The sequence below is a fragment of the Macrosteles quadrilineatus genome, unplaced genomic scaffold (genome assembly GCF_028750875.1).
Source record: "Macrosteles quadrilineatus isolate MER2022 unplaced genomic scaffold, UCM_ALF_1.0 Scaffold_3__2_contigs__length_128488019, whole genome shotgun sequence".
NCBI classification, from domain to species: Eukaryota; Metazoa; Arthropoda; class Insecta; order Hemiptera; family Cicadellidae; genus Macrosteles; species Macrosteles quadrilineatus.
Window position 1 is genome coordinate 39,169,256 of NW_026542596.1, and position 22,109 is coordinate 39,191,364.

General features: G+C 33.2%; 1 protein-coding gene across 1 annotated transcript; it reads left to right on the forward strand.

Annotated features, from left to right (window-relative positions):
• Positions 1-4,950: 4,950 nt before the first annotated feature.
• On the forward strand, positions 4,951-8,441 carry LOC128989126 (uncharacterized). The gene is made up of 3 exons (XM_054410992.1): positions 4,951-4,995; positions 7,400-7,766; positions 8,194-8,441. The coding sequence occupies exons 1-3, from the start codon at positions 4,951-4,953 to the stop codon at positions 8,439-8,441; spliced, it is 660 nt and encodes a 219-aa protein (XP_054266967.1).
• The last annotated feature ends 13,668 nt before the right edge of the window (positions 8,442-22,109 follow it).

Sequence of the window (22,109 nt, forward strand, 5' to 3'; positions counted from 1 at the left end):
ATAAAAATATAATTTTGGCAGACTTTTAAAATGGCCTTAGAGCCGAAACTATAGTCAGTAAACATTTTAATAAATAATTTTACTACGTTTATTAATGTTTTATCTTTATTTATATATAGTAGCCCTATTATTCTATTTTTTATATTAACATTTTGACAGAATTTATTATCATTTCTTATTAGCAAATTTTGAAATCGATTTATTTGCTTTTATCATTGTTTTTATTTGATCTAGAAAACAGAATAATAATACTACGGAAAGGACTGTGTGTTTTAGGGTAAAAATTGGGGGTTCCCATGTTTGACCCTTAAAACATAATATAACACTTGACCTATTTCTTAACCGTGGTATAGAGCTCACATAGATAAATACTTTAGTATATTGAAGCGTTGTTGTACACTGATAATCATGAAAAAAACTCCAGATTAAAAATCCCAATATCATTGTAAGGGAGAATAGGTATACTTATGTAGTTTCCTTGCTTATGGGCAGTGTAATCAAATTTATAAAGCTTTTTATTTAATACTAAGTATTTAAAAAAAAAAAACATACGGTATTACTTATTTTGTATAAGTAAGACTATTTACTTGTTTAAGCAATATTATTTGAATAGAGGATAAACTAATGTACTAAGGAAATATTTTAGAGAACACCCAATTCGTGCAAATTGATATTCGTTTAGTCTGCAGGTCTGCTGCGGAGAGATATTTCTATTGCTCCACTAATACTAAAAATACTATACCTCAGGTGTTTTAATATAACAATACAAATATATCCACTATAACGCAAAACTCTAAATGTAAACTAAAACAATATTGTACAGTAATGTATAGTAAAAGGTATGAAAAGTAACAATGTAAAAAGGTTAAGGTAAAATGAAAAGCTGGTAGAAGTTTAGTGAGTGGGTAATAGTGGTGAAGTATAAAATGACACTTCAAAGACCAGGATATTATGAAGTAGAAGATTTCTAATTTTGCGCACCACAAAGCTTTGAAGTTGTTGACGAAGAACGTTGTCTTATCTTAACTAGAAAATTATTTTTTTACACCAAAGTAGGAACTTTATCAATCACATTTTTCGAATCAAAAATATATAGTGCATCAATAATAAGTCGTTTAAATATAGTTAATACTATTTAGATATGCTTTTTTCCTAACATTAAACTCTTTTATAACTTCAGAGTGTTCATTTATAGGGATATTTTGGCCAAATAAACTAATGGAATCTGATCACATTTTATTACAATTATCTAGACTCTTTCAATATGAGAATAATGATAGGAATCAACCTAACTTTCCTACCCTGCTTAATTTTACTAATTTTATTTGTTATATCATATAACTGATTGAGCCTAAACCTGGTAAGCTAAAACCTAAGAAATTCTGTAATGGCAATGCTGCCAAGCAAAGCCAAGATTATCATACCAAATTGTCAAATTGGTGCATTGATTAACAATCAAAAAACGAATAAATTGATTGATCATAGTTTATAAAAAATCAAAGGTGTTTGAGATCAACCAACCTTGGTTGATAAATATATTGATTACTATCCTGTAATTCATTAAATTTGTTGTATACTCCTACTTTTATTTAGACAGTTTTTTCATGTAAATGACTCTAGTAATTTTACCAGGGTAATATGATTTTACTGAAACATGTTATATACATACTCAACATTTTATATTGGCAATGATGCATGTGATGTACCTACTCAATACTTGACATTGGTACTGAAACATGTGATATACCTACTCAACATTTGATATTGGTACTAAAACATGTGATATACCTACTCAACATTTGATTTTGATACTGAAACATGCGATATATCTACTCAACATTTGATATTGGTACTAAAACATCTGATACATCTACTCAAAAGTTTGATATTAGTGGCACTTTTACCTTTACTAAACAACTGTCACAACACATGATGTTTGTTTACAGAAGAGAATGTGAAAAGTTTTCCTAGCGTGAGATTGGTGTGCCTCAGGCCGACTCGTTTATACAAATTTGCCAAATCTTTTCTTAGTGAGTAGAGTTAATATGCTAATGGTGTAAGTACTCGACAAATATAAAGTTACAAAAAACAGACTGCTTACACACAAAATATCACAGGGTAATGAATAATAAAAAATGAAGTTCAAGAATATTAATGAATAATGAGTTAAACCGAACTATTAATAGTAGATTAGGTTATCATGATTATTTAATACTAGCTGGCCCGACAGACGTCGTAATGTGGTTTTATGTCAAATCACAGATGCTCATTCATTTTCAAGATGAGCTTGTTCGCATGACTCAATCACGTCCTGGATGAAGTTCGATCGCTACGATCACTCACCTTTAGGTTGGAGCTCGTTCGCTGCGCTCGCTTGCCTTCAGGTTAGCTCGTTCGTTACGCTAACTCGCTTCCAGGTTGAAGTTCGTTCGCTACGCTCACTCACCTTTTGATTGCAAATTAGCTGTTGTCATAAAAAAATTGGTATTAGTGCTGCACCCTATTGGTATGAGTACTCATAAGGTTAACATGGGAAACTCCAGAGCCACTGGGGCTGAGCCCTTTTGACGGATCTGCACCAAACTTCACACAAACCATCCTTGAATAATGTTTAATGTCTGAAAGTTTCATTACAATCTGTCGAGTGGATTTGGAGTCTATAAAGGACAAACAGACAAACAAACATACATTGGATTTGATATATATAGACAATACACGCTACAGGTACATCGGAAAAAATGCATTCTCCGTTAAAAAAGATTTTCTAGCTAAATTAAAAATATTTATCCAAAAATAAATATATTTTAACTTTTAACATTGTATCGTATTTTTAATATTTCAAAAAAGAATACTCGTACATTAGTTGTAAATAAATAAGTAAATGCTAATGGGGTTGTGACCTGGTGTTTTAATAATACCATTCAACTCAAATAATAAAAGTAGCCATTTTCTGTTTGGAAGATTACAAAACTTAAATAAAAGATATCTGATTTCAAGTAAAATAAAACCTTTTTGGTAATAATTAGGTTAAGTGTGTCAAAATTGTATTTTTTTCAAAGCTCAAATGAACCAACTTTAAGTTCCTTGTCAATGGCCATTAAAATGTATAAAAATAATAAAGTATTATAAAATAAAGTAATTACGCTAACCTTCATGCTTCATTCTTCATTATACCAATATCACGTGAATGAAGGTTTTGTATCACGATGTACCAAACATTAACTTTACAAGACAGAAATCAATCTTTGCCTACTTGATGGAACGGCGAGACACACTGTCACTTGAGACAGTAGATTTGAGTGCTTCATCTTACATTACCGACACTATGTGTACAAGTATGTAATTATACAAGACATGCTACGTACTTTGCACAGAAAGGCAAGACAGGTCGACACTAGAGACTATCCATCTTGAGAACCGGCTTCAGAATCATTATCATGTTTTCAACTGTTTGAGAATTAGTAATACTAGGAGTTAATAGGAGTTAAATTCGTAACAAAAGAGAAGCTACATGTTTTACCCATAATGATACAGGTTTACATGACACAGCCTAAACCATTCATATACAGGTTGTTTTCAAAAATGAAAATGTATAGAAATATTTCAATACACTACAGTTAGAACTGTTGCCTTAACTACATGCTTTTTTTAGTTATCTTCTTTAATATACCTCTTACAACCATTTTAGTATTTTTCCTCTAAGTAAAATCAATAGTCCAGGCAACGAAAGGATATAGAGGGAAATGTTTGGAACACAATTTCTGACTTCGTAACTTTGTTTAGTATAGTTAGGAGGTTAACATACCAAAAGTCCCCGCCTCTAGCCCTTGTGCTGTGGGGGAGGGGGGGGCTTGAAGGTACCATTTTTCGGTTTTTTGCTGATATCTCGGAAACCATGCGTCTAAGCGAAATTATGCTAATATACAAAATGAAAGCTTATTAAATTTCCAGCAAGTTTGTAATTTACTATTTTTCGATACCTTGTATGGTTTTCGCGTTATTTGCCATCAAAAGTTTGTAAATTTGGAAAAATACATTTTTTCCTCATGTTTTTTGTTCTTTTTGACAAGTTGCCTCTTAAACTATGCACCCAAAAAATAAATGCTGGGCATAGGGTTGTAGAAAATTAAATTCCCTTCAATAATATATATGACTTTACTAGTTTACCTCCTTCCGTTCAGATTTTAAAACAAATTAACCGTCAATATAAAAAAAATTAAATTTAATTAAAATAAAAAAAATTAAAATCTAGTGTTGAGCAAGGAATTTGAAGTCTTGCAACAGCTGTTGACTACTTAATATTTCAATTTATCACCTTACACAGTCAACTAATTGGTTGGAACATTCACTATGAAGTAGCTAAGGTGAGTGATGGGCGTCTAAAATAGCACAGATACCCTATAGAAAATATATACTTGTGGGCTGCCTAACTAGCATCCTCACACTTGATGATCTAGCTAGACTATTGTTATGGGAAAATATGATGTTATAACCATGTTTATGCATATAAGAGTGTCTATATGACACTGGAAACCAATCACAACCATAAAATTGAAACCAAGACAGTGACATATTTAAGTAGGAATTACAGTAACATAAAACATTACATTAGTGAGTAGCCTTAGCCTACTATGGAGTCAATTCAGCCTTGCTATCTTAGTTTGGAAAGGACTACCATCCTCATAATCGTTTTTATCCTCTTATTCTCTAAGAAAGAAGGTAAGGGACATCTTTTTCTCGCACCATAAACTATCTTAACAAGGATTAGATGATATTTTGAACGCGATTCTACTGGATGTGACAAAAAATCTTTATCATTTGAGAAAAGCAAGGTGTGCGAAGTTTTTATCGAATTCCCCAGTGGCCCAAAATGCATCATCAGTCTTTCACGCCCCCTCTCCAACACCACCCAAATACAAAAGGTAGGGAAAATGTACATCTTGATTTGATATGGGCTCTAGTGTGAGAGGTATCCCTCAACTTCAATCTATACAGGTAAAAGTCAATTTTTAAATCGATGGTCTCCATAAAGCCTAATATCTCTTGTCTTCCTCCGACTGATGGTGCTTTAAAACATCGTTTCCTATCATGTACATTCCAAAAGGTTCAGCTGTGGCTGGGAAATAACCTGCCTTCTCTTATGTAAGAGTGGAAAGGAATAATAAAAACTCTGTAGTAGCAGAGCACACTCAACTCAGCATGAAACTACACTGAAGGATATTCTCAAAATCGTTTTCTGCCTATGCACATAAAACTGTACTCGTGCAAAATCAGGTAGCAAAAAAGCAAGCCTAAAATAAGTATGCCAAAAATGCCAAAATGTTGTTCCTGGGAAAGATGACTAAGAATATGAAAAAAACAGTATATCTATTTCAAAAATAGGTCCGATGGAGAAAAAAAGGATAAAAATGATGAGGATGGTAGTCCTTATTAAACTAAGATAACAAGGGATAGAATATTAGGCTACGTACTGATTTAATGTTTTATATTAATTCACTTAAATATGTAATTTATCTTTGTTTAAATTTTATGGTTGTGATTGGTTTCCAGTGTCATATAGACACTCTTATATGCATAAACATGGTTATAACACCATATTTTCCCATAACAATAGTCTAGCTAGATCATCAAGTGTGAGGATGCTAGTTAGGCAGCCCACAAGTATATATTTTCTATAGGGTATCTGTGCTATTTTAGACGCCCATCACTCACCTTAGCTACTTCATAGTGAATGTTCCAACCAATTAGTTGACTGTGTAAGGTGATAAATTGAAATATTAAGTAGTCAACAGCTGTTGCAAGACTTCAAATTCCTTGCTCAACACTAGATTTTAATTTTTTTATTTTAATTAAATTTAATTTTTTTTATATTGACGGTTAATTTGCTTTAAAATCTGAACGGAAGGAGGTAAACTAGTAAAGTCATATATATTATTGAAGGGAATTTAATTTTCTACAACCCTATGCCCAGCATTTATTTTTTGGGTGCATAGTTTAAGAGGCAACTTGTCAAAAAGAACAAAAAACATGAGGAAAAAATATATTTTTCCAAATTTACAAACTTTTGATGGCAAATAACGCGAAAACCATACAAGGTATTGAAAAATAGTAAAATACAAACTTGCTGGAAATTTAATAAGCTTTCATTTTGTATATTAGCATAATTTCGCTTGGACGCATGGTTTCCGAGATATCAGCAAAAAACCGAAAAATGGTACCTTCAAGCCCCCCCCTCCCCCACAGCACAAGGGCTAGAGGCGGGGACTTTTGGTATGTTAACCTCCTAACTATACTAAACAAAGTTACGAAGTCAGAAATTGTGTTCCAAACATTTCCCTCTATACCCTTTTTTTAGCATTCGTTGCCTGGACTACAAACAAACTTAAACTTTTGTTTCATGCATCGTCTTATGTGTGAATTTATTTTAACTAGAGGTCGCCTCGTTGTCGAAAACTCGAAAAGAAATATGTATTGTGCAAACCTCCCTATTTTCACTCCACGCTTTATATAAAACACGTGGTAGGAAATTCTTCCATTTGTTTTGGTTTTATGTTTATATTACGTCACCAACATCCCATACGGCCCTCGTTTTTTTTTAAATATTATATACTCATTTTTTGTTTATTTTCTAGCCTATTTTAATTTTTGGGCATTCGGCACATTTACAGGCAAATATCCTTCTAACAGTATTCGTAGATTTCCCCTGCGATGAACACAAGCTGAGAACAAATGCCTTTTTCTTGCCTATTAATATACAGGGTGTTTTTTTTTTTAACTTGCATCTTTATTTATGTAAAAACCACAATAGATAGAAATATTCAGTTTGCAGGAATCATCTATTGACAGAGGGGGCACATTTTTTTTTAATTCAATGTTACATTCACATTTTCCCCCTTTCCCCCTCTGCCCACAACTTATTTTTTTTAAATGGCAAGGTACCCCTTGTGACATATCAAATGAAAGAGCATGAAAAAAGAAAATGTTTGATGAAAAAAAAATTAAAAATCGGCTCATGAATTTGTGAGATAATCCCCCCCCTTTTCCCCTACCCATAACTTTTTTTTAAATAGCAAGGTACCCCCCTTGTGACATATCAAATGAAAAATAAATTTCACCAAAAATTTTCTTTTTTCATGCTCTTTTATTTGATATGTCACAAGGGGTACCTTGCGATAAAAAAAATTAAGTTCCAGGGAGAGGGGAGGGATATATATCTCGCAAATTTATGAACCGATTTTAAATTTTTTTCATCAAACATTTTCTTTTTTAAGCTCTTTTATTTGATATGTCACAAGGGGTACCTTGCTATTTAAAAAAATTAAGTTGGGGGAAGGGGGGGGGAAAGGGGGGGAATGTGAATGTAACGTTGAATTCAAAAAAAGTTGGGCCCCCTAAGTAGAGGAATTTAGCGGCTCCGGCGGGAGTGAGCGGCTTGAGCGGCAGTGAGCGGCTGACGTCACACGACGCCGCCCCCGCCCCCGACACCGCCCCACATCCGGCGCCACCCCCACCCCGACGCCACCCCCGACGCCACCCCCACCCCCGACGCCACCCACCTCTCCTCCCGACGCCACCCACATCGTCACCCCCACCCCCGTCGCTAACCCCTACCACCATCGGGCAGGTTCAAGGTCATCCTTTGTTGTCTGGAACCACCCTTCGCATCGTGGGAGGTCTCCAAGCCAACCCTCCCTACACCATCACTCACTGTCAGCCGCAGCTGCTCCCCAACACCTGCGCTTCAAGCGACCCCCCGCTCCTCCCTTGTATTCTTTGTTCTCCACATAGCGCACACTTATTTACCACCAATAGGATGTTAGCTTATTTTGACCAATCATAGAGCAGTATTTCACATATTTCAAATATTTTAACCGTTTTACCTGCCAGACTGTTTGAACGACCAACCCAACTGAAAAAGTGGTAAGAATATGATGTAATAGACGTACACTATGAAAATAGCATACATATGACACAAAATTGTAAGAAAAGTGTATTTTTTCAAGTCTAATAGTTTAGTTTATTTTACTTTGCGGACTATGAAGAGAGAAGATGCTACTTACATTTAGATAGTTTCGTTTTAAACTAAGAATAGAACAGACTGAAACATTATTACGTTAACATATTCTGCTAAGGTTACAACATATAATATAGAGTGTTAAATGTAAACCACGAGTTATGTGGGAGGTCTCCAAGCCAACCCTTGCTCCTCCCGCTCACTCACGATCCTCCCGCTTACTCATGCTACCCCCACCCGCCCCAACACCCCCCCCCACACTCACACCTCGACACCCCCACCGCCCAACGCCTCACCACTATGCCCCCACCCCATTCTCCCGCCTTCGCGAAGGTTCAGGGTCATCCTTTGTTGTCTGGAACCTGCCTACGCATCGAGGGAGGTCTCCAAGCCAACCCTCACTACACACCATCACTCACTGCCTTAGCTCACTGTCAGCTACAGCCGCTCCCCAACAACAGTGCTCCAAGCGAAAGTGTTTCGCTAATTAAATGCTGTTTAATATTCAAACCATGACACGTAAAATTAATTTTTAGCTTAATTTAAATAAAAAGTATTAAAAAAATTATTCTATAGTTTTTTTTCAATCCATGCAACTAATGAGAAAGCAATAACAGGATTAATCATTACGATTTGGCAGGTCACCAAGAATCGATTTTACTGCCCAACAAATTTACTAATTCCACGATTAAATTGTAGATTCCTTGGGAGAGTAATTAAGGTGTGAAATACAAACATTATCGTTATTATATCACTTTTTCTTCAAAAAAATAATTATCATTTAATGCCTACATGACCCGTAATGAGTATAAATTTATCCATTTTCCACTAATTAAACTGTCACTCTTGTTAAAGAAATTTAAGAATTTGGATTTGTGCCTATACTTAAAGTTAGTAAATAAGATAAGTTACGTTAAAAACTTCAAGTTTTTATGGTTTAATTTAAATTGTTGTCTTACTTAAGTTTTTTTTAAAGATAAGTAGGTTTGATAATACACATCTATTTTGTATAGGTATGAGTACAAAAATATATTGATTCTAGTTTTGGCTTAGACTATACTAAAAAATTTCACTAAAATTAAAAGTCGTATAATTTAGCTGATAACGTTACATAATACTATAAAACTAATATTTTTACAGAACTATTATCTGACATTTTCTCACTTGAGGAACATCAATTGTCTAGGCAATGCACATTCAGAATAATATACGGGCTTTGTTGGTTAATAGTTCATCAGTTAAAAATTAGGTTACGTAACTGAATAATTTCACCACGGAGATAATATTTGTTAAAACGAAACTATTGTCCCTGTTGAGTTTTGCTTGTCTTCAAAAAGGTGTTATTGAATGATTAATTTTTGTTAGATTTCTTGAAAAAATAGTTAGCTGTTTTGACAAAACATTTAATTGAATTAATTTCAGACAAAGATATCACCAATATTTTAGTTATGTTTTATTATACGTCATAACGAAAACGTTACAAAATTAAATCTCACTTATGGACAATGTAATATAAAATATAATTTTGTTTGGTTATTTTAGGTAACATTATAAAATTATCTCTAGTTATGATACATGGATTTATTAATGTCATACCTATAGTTTTATCAACGTAGAAACAATTGAAAATTCTAAAAAACAAATAAATACGGGTAAATTGTTTGGGAGTGCAATTTTAACGTTTGTTAATCAAACCAGTATTGCAAAGTTGGTCACACATGTGTTATTTATTTTTCTCCTAAAATTAGTTGAAAAAAAACAATAAACAAATGTAAATGTATACCAACTCCTTTGCACTATAGTCGAAGTATTTGTATGTAATTTTGTTAAGTCCTTTTTACAATTTTCGTCTTTTACAGAAAATAGTATTCATTTATATTTAATGGGTTATATGGTTTGTCTTAGGAAAATAAAGATCAATATAACTTATATATGAAAAGCTAGATCTCCACTCTTTTCTTCGTGTTTAATTAGCTTGTTTGGACGTATATTGGATTATACTTTTACCAACTCATATTGCAATAGTAAAGTGATTGGGCATAGCTATCACATTAGTTTAAAATATTATGCCATGTTTATGTAAATACAACAATGATGGTAGGCTAATGTTGCTTAGGCCCGGTTTCCCCAACTCATTTAAACTTAGTTTTAAGTTAAACGGCGATTTAAACGTAGTTTAACTTTGATTTGTGTTTCCCCAAATTTAAACTAGGTATTAATCTAAGTTCAAACTAAACCACCTCTCGACTTGGTTTAACTACTGGAGATAAAATAAACTGAGTTCAAATTAGTAAATTACAACAGTAACATAACCTCAAATAATTCCAAAACAATGGGTAGGATAATAATTGAAGCATCAACAAATTTATTGGACGAAAATAGGCTTTGCTTAGGGCTAGCTTATATTGTAAAGGCCTATGATTAAGTTAAGTTGTATTTATATTTTAATTTATTTTGTTCATTAAGTTCTTTTTATTTTGACATTAATTTTTTTGCGCAAGTTAAGGCTACTATTAATTGCAGTATTTGCCTTAACTCAAATGGAAGATTCAATTGACATTTTCGAAGAAGTTGAAGATGAAGATTATAACACTTTATTACCAAGAACAAGAGGGCCTACTAAAATAAAGGGACAGAATTCGTCTTGTTGTAAAAGAAAATCAACTTTATAACATAACATAACCTTAAACAGTGCAGCATTCGCACTTTGCTGTTGCTCGTCTGCTCTACTGAGTTGTAGCGTAGCGTAGCGAGCGTTGTAAGAAACACTAGCCCAAAGGCCAAAGCCCACCGAAGATTTCTTACAAACACACATTCAGGATTGCCAACCGCTCGAATTTCCGTTTATCTTAAACGAAGCCAGTAAAATGTTGGAGAAACCGAACACACATTTTAAACGGAGTTTAAAAATAAACTAGTTTATTATAAACGAAGTTTACACCATTTTGGGGAAACCGGGCCTTAAAGGGTTACTACAGACACTTTTCATCACACATGTAAAACACTCCACCCAACGTTTCAGCATCTAAAAACTCATCTCGTACACAAATGAGAAAAAACTTAACACATTGTAACATTGTAACTTAACATGTTGTACAACTAACAATACACAAACTCCAACCTAAGTTGGAATACACTTCAGAGAACATTCAAGTATAGGCTATCTACTGTATAGCAGTCAAGTCATGATCCTAAATGCAAAATACAACAAATCAAAACACAACAAAATCTAAAATTTAATAAAAGAAAAAAATTAGATATATGGTTTCAGCTGTTAGCCTATGATAAATACATAATACAATAAAGTTAAAATAAAGTTTTATAATAACAAAAAAGTGAGAAATAGTGACAAGTTCACACGCAATATCTTTCGTCAAAGTTTGGAAATTTTTTGTGCAGGTTTTTGCCTTTTTTGAGCTGTCATTGGTTGGAGGAATAAAAATAACTTTAGATGAACGGGATTTTATTTCTTCCACGGTCAACGTTCAATTAAATATGCATTCTCATATACAGTAAATTACAATATAATTTCAAAATATAATTGCTTTATTTTTCTTGAAAAACAATCTTCCTTTTATTTTCATTATAATTTTTCTATATTTTAAAAAATATATGGGGTTTTGTAGAACTATTTAGTTTTAATTATTGAAAAGTCAAGTAACATTACTGTGCGCAAAACCTATACAAACAATTGATTGCAAAGAAGATGCTTTGTTCTCAACCACATATTATTTATCTTTCATATTGTCCCACTTAGGTTCGTATTTTAACTAAATATGAATGTAGAATGAAGTATCACCTTTCCAAGTCAATGTCAGTACTGATCACGATACCGTCACAATCGACACGTACCTACTAGTAGTCTAAACCTTGTTAATAATTTTAAAATAAACTAACTACAATTCCTTCTATAAAAAATAATAATAATTAAAAATATATTTAAAAAACTTGTATTCGGTTTAAAAAATATTCTTTCCAAGCTAGAGATGTCTGATATGTTAAAAAAAAGGTCAAATGGTTATAAAGTTATGAGCAGTTTTTATTTTATTGAATGCTACAGAGAGTAAAATGATGATTTAGTTCAGAACGCGTTTTATACTCAGATTTATAAGTTCCACTCGAGCTTTAATAGTTTATGAAGCAACATAGCATTTAATACGTTTATACTATAGCATACCGTGAATTTAAAGAACCAAATTCTATCAAACTGTGTCCTCTCCCATTGAAAACGCAAAGCTTGAGTATAACTGCAATACGCATTTTACACCTATATGCCAACCGCGTACAAAGGACGGATACTCTGCTATTAAATAAATAAATAAAGCAAATAACTCAAAACAACATTCGATAGCTTCCATTCACATAATAGTGCAGGTAACTCTTGATTATCCGCATACTTGTAATTCCTTAGCATCCCGAACCTAGAAATTTTCAAATATATTTCCATCCCTGTTTTATTTATCAGTTAACTAAACCTGTAAAAACATGAAGAAATAAGGGTTCACTAACTTAATCCATTACCAAAGACACCACTGTCGAGTATAATTATTTATCTCATACGGCAACACCCTGTCGTAAATATTCATTACTTTCAAAAGATATAAGAAATCATCGCGGCCAATTGTATCATTGTTTGAAAGATTGGTATATCAATCGCATACTCCTCAGTTTTGTTTGCATACACATTCCTTTCACAGGGTAGGTAGACAATAAGAAGCGATTGTTGTATAATAAATTTATCCCTGAAAGACGAATATATACAAATAAGAATCCTTGTCCCTGGATCAAGTGTATTAGGTAAAATATTTGATAAACTTGTGTTTCAGCAAATCTCTAGTTATATTTGTGATAGTAATAAGTTGTCTAAATACCAAGCAGGCTATAGTTTTAACTATAACACCCAGACTGCATTGGTGTCAATAACTGATGATGTAAAAAGAGCAATGGACAGTCGTGAAGTTACTATTATGGTTTTGTTAGATTTTTCTCGTGCTTTTGATAGTGTCCATCATAAAATGTTACTGGCAATTATGAGATCTTTTTCTTTTAGTGATAGCGTTGTTAGTTGGTTGGAATCATATTTATCAGATAGACAACAAAGAGTTAGAACTAGTAAAGGTTCATTGTCAGAATGGAAGTGTAATCCCATTGGTGTACCCCAGGGCTCTACCTTGTCTGCAATGTTATTTTCTCTATACATCATTAAAATTGCTGATTCATTGGTTTTTACTAAATCTATGCTCTGCGCAGATGATTTTCAATTGTATTTACATGCTCCTGTTAAAAATATTAATAATGCTATTGATATGTTAAACACTGATTTGGACACTTAATTAGAGTGGTACAATGGTCATGACCTAAAACTAAATATAAATAAATAAATAAATATAATTTTAGGTACTAGCAGACTATTGAACACAATATATTTGGAAGTGGTCCCTAAAGTAATGATAGATAACAATGCTTTAGAGTATCAAACAACTTTTAAAAACTTAGGTTTAAGAATGATGAACAGCTTATCATGGTCCGAACAAGCTAGTTACATACACAGAAAGGTATATCAGTGTTTATACCAGTTAAAGCGCATGTGCTTCAATCCCTCTGAAAAGTTAAGAAAAACTTTAATTTTAACATTGGTTTTTTCCCATTTTTGATTATGCTAGTGTAGATTCTTGTGATATCAGTAATGCTCTGTTAACTAAAACATTAGAGAACACAAAACGATTGTATTAGATTTTTTTTCGATTACAAATACATGGACACGTGACAGAATATTATAAAAGATTAAATGTCCCGAAGGTTAAAGAGCGATTAGAATATAATACTCTCGTCTTAGCTCATAAAACAATTAAAACACACGAACCAATGTATTTATTTGAGAATTATGGATTTATGAGGAATGTTCATCTTAGGCGGACACGTTTTGGTGATAATATTTCGGGGGGGCTCGATTTTCGGAAGTATTTTCCGTAACGCGTTACTCTTACGCATTACGCGTTACTCTTACGCGCGGATGCCTGTGGGACAGCAAGATAGAGGGCTTGTGAAATGCATTTCGCGGAAGTCTTACATACACATTTGCGTTACTCCTACGCGTGGGCGCGTTTCGCGGAAGTCTTAGGCGTTAAGCATTTCACGTTACTCTTTCGCGTTACTCTTACGCGTAACTCTTTCGCGTAATGCGTTACCCTTACGCGTAACGCGTTGACTTATCGCGCAATGCCACCGCCGGCAGCCGCATACAAAATTTGAAAAAATTAAATATTGTTTTACGTTGTAATTAAAATTAATTATAATAAAACAGGATACTATTTAATTCTTGGCTAAAATGTTGTAATGAAAATATGACGATAAGAAATGAAAAGAGTGAATATCAAAATTCACTACTCGACATTACTACTTGAAAGAGAGAAGGAGATGGAGGGGGGGAGAGAGAGAGAGAGACATTTTGACATTTGACATTTCATTATTTCACCTGCTGTGATTTAGACCTCGATGGTCCAATCTTCCATCACAACAGGCACAAAAAACACATTACAATACATTGTTGTGGTTACACTCAAAAAAAAATATTTATTACAATGCCGATTTTTTTTTATTCACAAGTTGTTTAATGAAATAATGTAGCTATAATACAACAACACTATTTTATACAATTGGACAGTACAAGAAAAAGAAACCCAACAATGTTTAGTATACTATATATGCCTACAAAAAACAAGAAAACAAATTGTCACGATTCTTATTATAAACATATTTATATTGAACATCTTACAAACAATATTCTTCTAACAGTTTAGCTTTGAGTCTTTTTGCGAAAATCTTGTCACTAATACTATTTTTTAACTTCATCATTGAGGGAATTTAACAAACGTATTGATTGAACATGGAAAGAATTAGTATATATTATGACTGTCTTGTGTCTAGGAAATTGTAAAATATTATCACCAAAACGTGTCCGCCTAAGATGAACATTCCTCATAAATCCATAATTCTCAAATAAATACATTGGTTCGTGTGTTTTAATTGTTTTATGAGCTAAGACGAGAGTATTATATTCTAATCGCTCTTTAACCTTCGGGACATTTAATCTTTTATAATATTCTGTCACGTGTCCATGTATTTGTAATCGAAAAAAAATCTAATACAATCGTTTTGTGTTCTCTAATGTTTTAGTTAACAGAGCATTACTGATATCACAAGAATCTACACTAGCATAATCAAAAATGGGAAAAAACCAATGTTAAAATTAAAGTTTTTCTTAACTTTTCAGAGGGATTGAAGCACATGCGCTTTAACTGGTATAAACACTGATATACCTTTCTGTGTATGTAACTAGCTTGTTCGGACCATGATAAGCTGTTCATCATTCTTAAACCTAAGTTTTTAAAAGTTGTTTGATACTCTAAAGCATTGTTATCTATCATTACTTTAGGGACCACTTCCAAATATATTGTGTTCAATAGTCTGCTAGTACCTAAAATTATATTTATATTTAGTTTTAGGTCATGACCATTGTACCACTCTAATTAAGTGTCCAAATCAGTGTTTAACATATCAATAGCATTATTAATATTTTTAACAGGAGCATGTAAATACAATTGAAAATCATCTGCGCAGAGCATAGATTTAGTAAAAACCAATGAATCAGCAATTTTAATGATGTATAGAGAAAATAACATTGCAGACAAGGTAGAGCCCTGGGGTACACCAATGGGATTACACTTCCATTCTGACAATGAACCTTTACTAGTTCTAACTCTTTGTTGTCTATCTGATAAATATGATTCCAACCAACTAACAACGCTATCACTAAAAGAAAAAGATCTCATAATTGCCAGTAACATTTTATGATGGACACTATCAAAAGCACGAGAAAAATCTAACAAAACCATAATAGTAACTTCACGACTGTCCATTGCTCTTTTTACATCATCAGTTATTGACACCAATGCAGTCTGGGTGTTATAGTTAAAACTATAGCCTGCTTGGTATTTAGACAACTTATTACTATCACAAATATAACTAGAGATTTGCTGAAACACAAGTTTATCAAATATTTTACCTAATACACTTGATCCAGGGACAAGGATTCTTATTTGTATATATTCGTCTTTCAGGGATAAATTTATTATACAACAATCGCTTCTTATTGTCTACCTACCCTGTGAAAGGAATGTGTATGCAAACAAAACTGAGGAGTATGCGATTGATATACCAATCTTTCAAACAATGATACAATTGGCCGCGATGATTTCTTATATCTTTTGAAAGTAATGAATATTTACGACAGGGTGTTGCCGTATGAGATAAATAATTATACTCGACAGTGGTGTCTTTGGTAATGGATTAAGTTAGTGAACCCTTATTTCTTCATGTTTTTACAGGTTTAGTTAACTGATAAATAAAACAGGGATGGAAATATATTTGAAAATTTCTAGGTTCGGGATGCTAAGGAATTACAAGTATGCGGATAATCAAGAGTTACCTGCACTATTATGTGAATGGAAGCTATCGAATGTTGTTTTGAGTTATTTGCTTTATTTATTTATTTAATAGCAGAGTATCCGTCCTTTGTACGCGGTTGGCATATAGGTGTAAAATGCGTATTGCAGTTATACTCAAGCTTTGCGTTTTCAATGGGAGAGGACACAGTTTGATAGAATTTGGTTCTTTAAATTCACGGTATGCTATAGTATAAACGTATTAAATGCTATGTTGCTTCATAAACTATTAAAGCTCGAGTGGAACTTATAAATCTGAGTATAAAACGCGTTCTGAACTAAATCATCATTTTACTCTCTGTAGCATTCAATAAAATAAAAACTGCACATAACTTTATAACCATTTGACCTTTTTTTTAACATATCAGACATCTCTAGCTTGGAAAGAATATTTTTTAAACCGAATACAAGTTTTTTAAATATATTTTTAATTATTATTATTTTTTATAGAAGGAATTGTAGTTAGTTTATTTTAAAATTATTAACAAGGTTTAGACTACTAGTAGGTACGTGTCGATTGTGACGGTATCGTGATCAGTACTGACATTGACTTGGAAAGGTGATACTTCATTCTACATTCATATTTAGTTAAAATACGAACCTAAGTGGGACAATATGAAAGATAAATAATATGTGGTTGAGAACAAAGCATCTTCTTTGCAATCAATTGTTTGTATAGGTTTTGCGCACAGTAATGTTACTTGACTTTTCAATAATTAAAACTAAATAGTTCTACAAAACCCCATATATTTTTTAAAATATAGAAAAATTATAATGAAAATAAAAGGAAGATTGTTTTTCAAGAAAAATAAAGCAATTATATTTTGAAATTATATTTAAATTTACTGTATATGAGAATGCACATTTAATTGAACGTTGACCGTGGAAGAAATAAAATCCCGTTCATCTAAAGTTATTTTTATTCCTCCAACCAATGACAGCTCAAAAAAGGCAAAAACCTGCACCAAAAATTTCCAAACTTTGACGAAAGATATTGCGTGTGAACTTGTCACTATTTCTCACTTTTTTGTTATTATAAAACTTTATTTTAACTTTATTGGGTTATGTATTTATCATAGGCTAACAGCTGAAACCATATATCTAATTTTTTTTCTTTTATTAAATTTTAGATTTTGTTGTGTTTTGATTTGTTGTATTTTGCATTTAGGATCATGACTTGACTGCTATACAGTGGATAGCCTATACTTGAATGTTCTCTGAAGTGTATTCCAACTTAGGTTGGAGTTTGTGTATTGTTAGTTGTACAACATGTTAAGTTACAATGTTACAATGTGTTAAGTTTTTTCTCATTTGTGTACGAGATGAGTTTTTAGATGCTGAAACGTTGGGTAGAGTGTTTTACATGTGTGATGAAAAGTGTCTGTAGTAACCCTTTAAGCAACATTAGCCTACCATCATTGTTGTATTTACATAAACATGGCATAATATTTTAAACTAATGTGATAGCTATGCCCAATCACTTTACTATTGCAATATGAGTTGGTAAAAGTATAATCCAATATACGTCCAAACAAGCTAATTAAACACGAAGAAAAGAGTGGAGATCTAGCTTTTCATATATAAGTTATATTGATCTTTATTTTCCTAAGACAAACCATATAACCCATTAAATATAAATGAATACTATTTTCTGTAAAAGACGAAAATTGTAAAAAGGACTTAACAAAATTACATACAAATACTTCGACTATAGTGCAAAGGAGTTGGTATACATTTACATTTGTTTATTGTTTTTTTTTCAACTAATTTTAGGAGAAAAATAAATAACACATGTGTGACCAACTTTGCAATACTGGTTTGATTAACAAACGTTAAAATTGCACTCCCAAACAATTTACCCGTATTTATTTGTTTTTTAGAATTTTCAATTGTTTCTACGTTGATAAAACTATAGGTATGACATTAATAAATCCATGTATCATAACTAGAGATAATTTTATAATGTTACCTAAAATAACCAAACAAAATTATATTTTATATTACATTGTCCATAAGTGAGATTTAATTTTGTAACGTTTTCGTTATGACGTATAATAAAACATAACTAAAATATTGGTGATATCTTTGTCTGAAATTAATTCAATTAAATGTTTTGTCAAAACAGCTAATTATTTTTTCAAGAAATCTAACAAAAATTAATCATTCAATAACACCTTTTTGAAGACAAGCAAAACTCAACAGGGACAATAGTTTCGTTTCAACAAATATTATCTCCGTGGTGAAATTATTCAGTTACGTAACCTAATTTTTAACTGATGAACTATTAACCAACAAAGCCCGTATATTATTCTGAATGTGCATTGCCTAGACAATTGATGTTCCTCAAGTGAGAAAATGTCAGATAATAGTTCTGTAAAAATATTAGTTTTATAGTATTATGTAACGTTATCAGCTAAATTATACGACTTTTAATTTTAGTGAAATTTTTTAGTATAGTCTAAGCCAAAACTAGAATCAATATATTTTTGTACTCATACCTATACAAAATAGATGTGTATTATCAAACCTACTTATCTTTAAAAAAAAACTTAAGTAAGACAACAATTTAAATTAAACCATAAAAACTTGAAGTTTTTAACGTAACTTATCTTATTTACTAACTTTAAGTATAGGCACAAATCCAAATTCTTAAATTTCTTGAACAAGAGTGACAGTTTAATTAGTGGAAAATGGATAAATTTATACTCATTACGGGTCATGTAGGCATTAAATGATAATTATTTTTTTGAAGAAAAAGTGATATAATAACGATAATGTTTGTATTTCACACCTTAATTACTCTCCCAAGGAATCTACAATTTAATCGTGGAATTAGTAAATTTGTTGGGCAGTAAAATCGATTCTTGGTGACCTGCCAAATCGTAATGATTAATCCTGTTATTGCTTTCTCATTAGTTGCATGGATTGAAAAAAAACTATAGAATAATTTTTTTAATACTTTTTATTTAAATTAAGCTAAAAATTAATTTTACGTGTCATGGTTTGAATATTAAACAGCATTTAATTAGCGAAACACTTTCGCTTGGAGCACTGTTGTTGGGGAGCGGCTGTAGCTGACAGTGAGCTAAGGCAGTGAGTGATGGTGTGTAGTGAGGGTTGGCTTGGAGACCTCCCTCGATGCGTAGGCAGGTTCCAGACAACAAAGGATGACCCTGAACCTTCGCGAAGGCGGGAGAATGGGGTGGGGGCATAGTGGTGAGGCGTTGGGCGGTGGGGGTGTCGAGGTGTGAGTGTGGGGGGGGGTGTTGGGGCGGGTGGGGGTAGCATGAGTAAGCGGGAGGATCGTGAGTGAGCGGGAGGAGCAAGGGTTGGCTTGGAGACCTCCCACATAACTCGTGGTTTACATTTAACACTCTATATTATATGTTGTAACCTTAGCAGAATATGTTAACGTAATAATGTTTCAGTCTGTTCTATTCTTAGTTTAAAACGAAACTATCTAAATGTAAGTAGCATCTTCTCTCTTCATAGTCCGCAAAGTAAAATAAACTAAACTATTGGACTTGAAAAAATACACTTTTCTTACAATTTTGTGTCATATATATGCTATTTTCATAGTGTACGTCTATTACATCATATTCTTACCACTTTTTCAGTTGGGTTGGTCGTTCAAACAGTCTGGCAGGTAAAACGGTTAAAATATTTGAAATATGTGAAATACTGCTCTATGATTGGTCAAAATAAGCTAACATCCTATTGGTGGTAAATAAGTGTGCGCTATGTGGAGAACAAAGAATACAAGGGAGGAGCGGGGGGTCGCTTGAAGCGCAGGTGTTGGGGAGCAGCTGCGGCTGACAGTGAGTGATGGTGTAGGGAGGGTTGGCTTGGAGACCTCCCACGATGCGAAGGGTGGTTCCAGACAACAAAGGATGACCTTGAACCTGCCCGATGGTGGTAGGGGTTAGCGACGGGGGTGGGGGTGACGATGCGGGTGGCGTCGGGAGGAGAGGTGGGTAGCGTCGGGGTGGGGGTGGCGTCGGGGGTTGCGTCGGGGTGGGGGTGGCGCCGGAGGTGGGGCGGCGTCTGGCTGGCGTCGGGGTGGGGGTGGGGCGGTGTCGGGGGCGGGGGCGGCGTCGTGTGACGTCAGCCGCTCACTGCCGCTCAAGCCGCTCACTCCCGCCGGAGCCGCTAAATTCCTCTACTTCCCTACGTCAATAGATGATTCCCACAAATTGCATATTTCTATCTATTGCGGTTTTTACATTAATAAAGATGCAAGTTTTTAAAAAAACACCCTGTATAGTATATTATTGACAAGCCTACTAATAAATTATTAAGCTTTCTTAAAATATTACTGGAAAACGCCTACATAGGTGAAACATGTGAGTTTGACTAATACTTTGTTGAACTGTTTATGTAAAGGTATACACCATTTATTAGTCAAATAACTTGCTAGTTACAATTATTTTTGGGGGGCGAGCTGGTCTAGTGGTTAGAGCGCGGGACTTCGGTCGTCGAGGTCCCGGGATCGAATCCCGCCGAATCACCAATGGATTTTTTAAGTGATAATGCCGCAACAGGTCTAGCCTGAAGTAATGTGAAAAACAATCCCGGGCTCGTGCCTAACGTTTTATGACAACAAGTTACAACTATCTTAACTTTTAAATATGGGAATGATGATAGAATTCAGCTTAAGTTTTACTCATTACATCACCTAACTATTCAATACTGTTAATCTAAAGCCTAGGGAAGTCTGTAATGATAATTCTGGCAAGCAAAGAAATTATCGTATCAGATTGTTAAATTAATGCCTTCATTACATAAAACATATTCCTTTACATACATTTAACTTTTTAAGGTCATTTTTACTGTAATTAATAATATTAAAAGTGTTTACTTGAAAAACTTCTCAGTGCCACCAGTGGCATCTATAAAATCAACTCCTCTTCTCTCCAGTAAACTTTTACGACATCAACGCCAAGTTGAGACTCACTTTATCACATGTAGCTTCGTGCTTCTAACACCTTGAAAACCAGCTTATTTTATACGCAGAACCTCCGTAGATAAACTTAAAGAGCTAAAATGTTTAATTTACGAAATTTAAAATATATATGTACGGAATAACATTTTTAAGGAGATCTTTTGGTGAAAATCCAATCAGACAAAAGTTTATTCGCTAAATAGATTTTATGTTTTGTTATACAATTGTTTTTGCAGGATTTCCGCATTTTTCTCAAGCAACGTTTCTTTCTACCTGACCCAAGGCACTTGTAACTGAATAAAGCTCTTTACTAAAGTGTTTCTGTAGGATCAATATCACAACAGAAAGCTTTCAGATCCTTCATCAAAACTGTTCGGTTGTATATTGGAAATAGACTCTTAAAGGTATACTTCAAACAAAGAGCTGAACCAGTAAAACTTTACAGTTTGAAACATTACACTGATTGTTGTAGGCGTACTCAACGCGACTGGCAGAATGACTCGAAATAGCAATTAATTCCAAAATTGTTCATAACGCTGGAGTGTTAACAATATTGTTTATTACTTAAAGTTTAATATTTTGTTGAAGGAAGTACTATCCCACTTCACTAGTAGTTTCACTTCACTATCCCATCGTAAGTAATTACTTA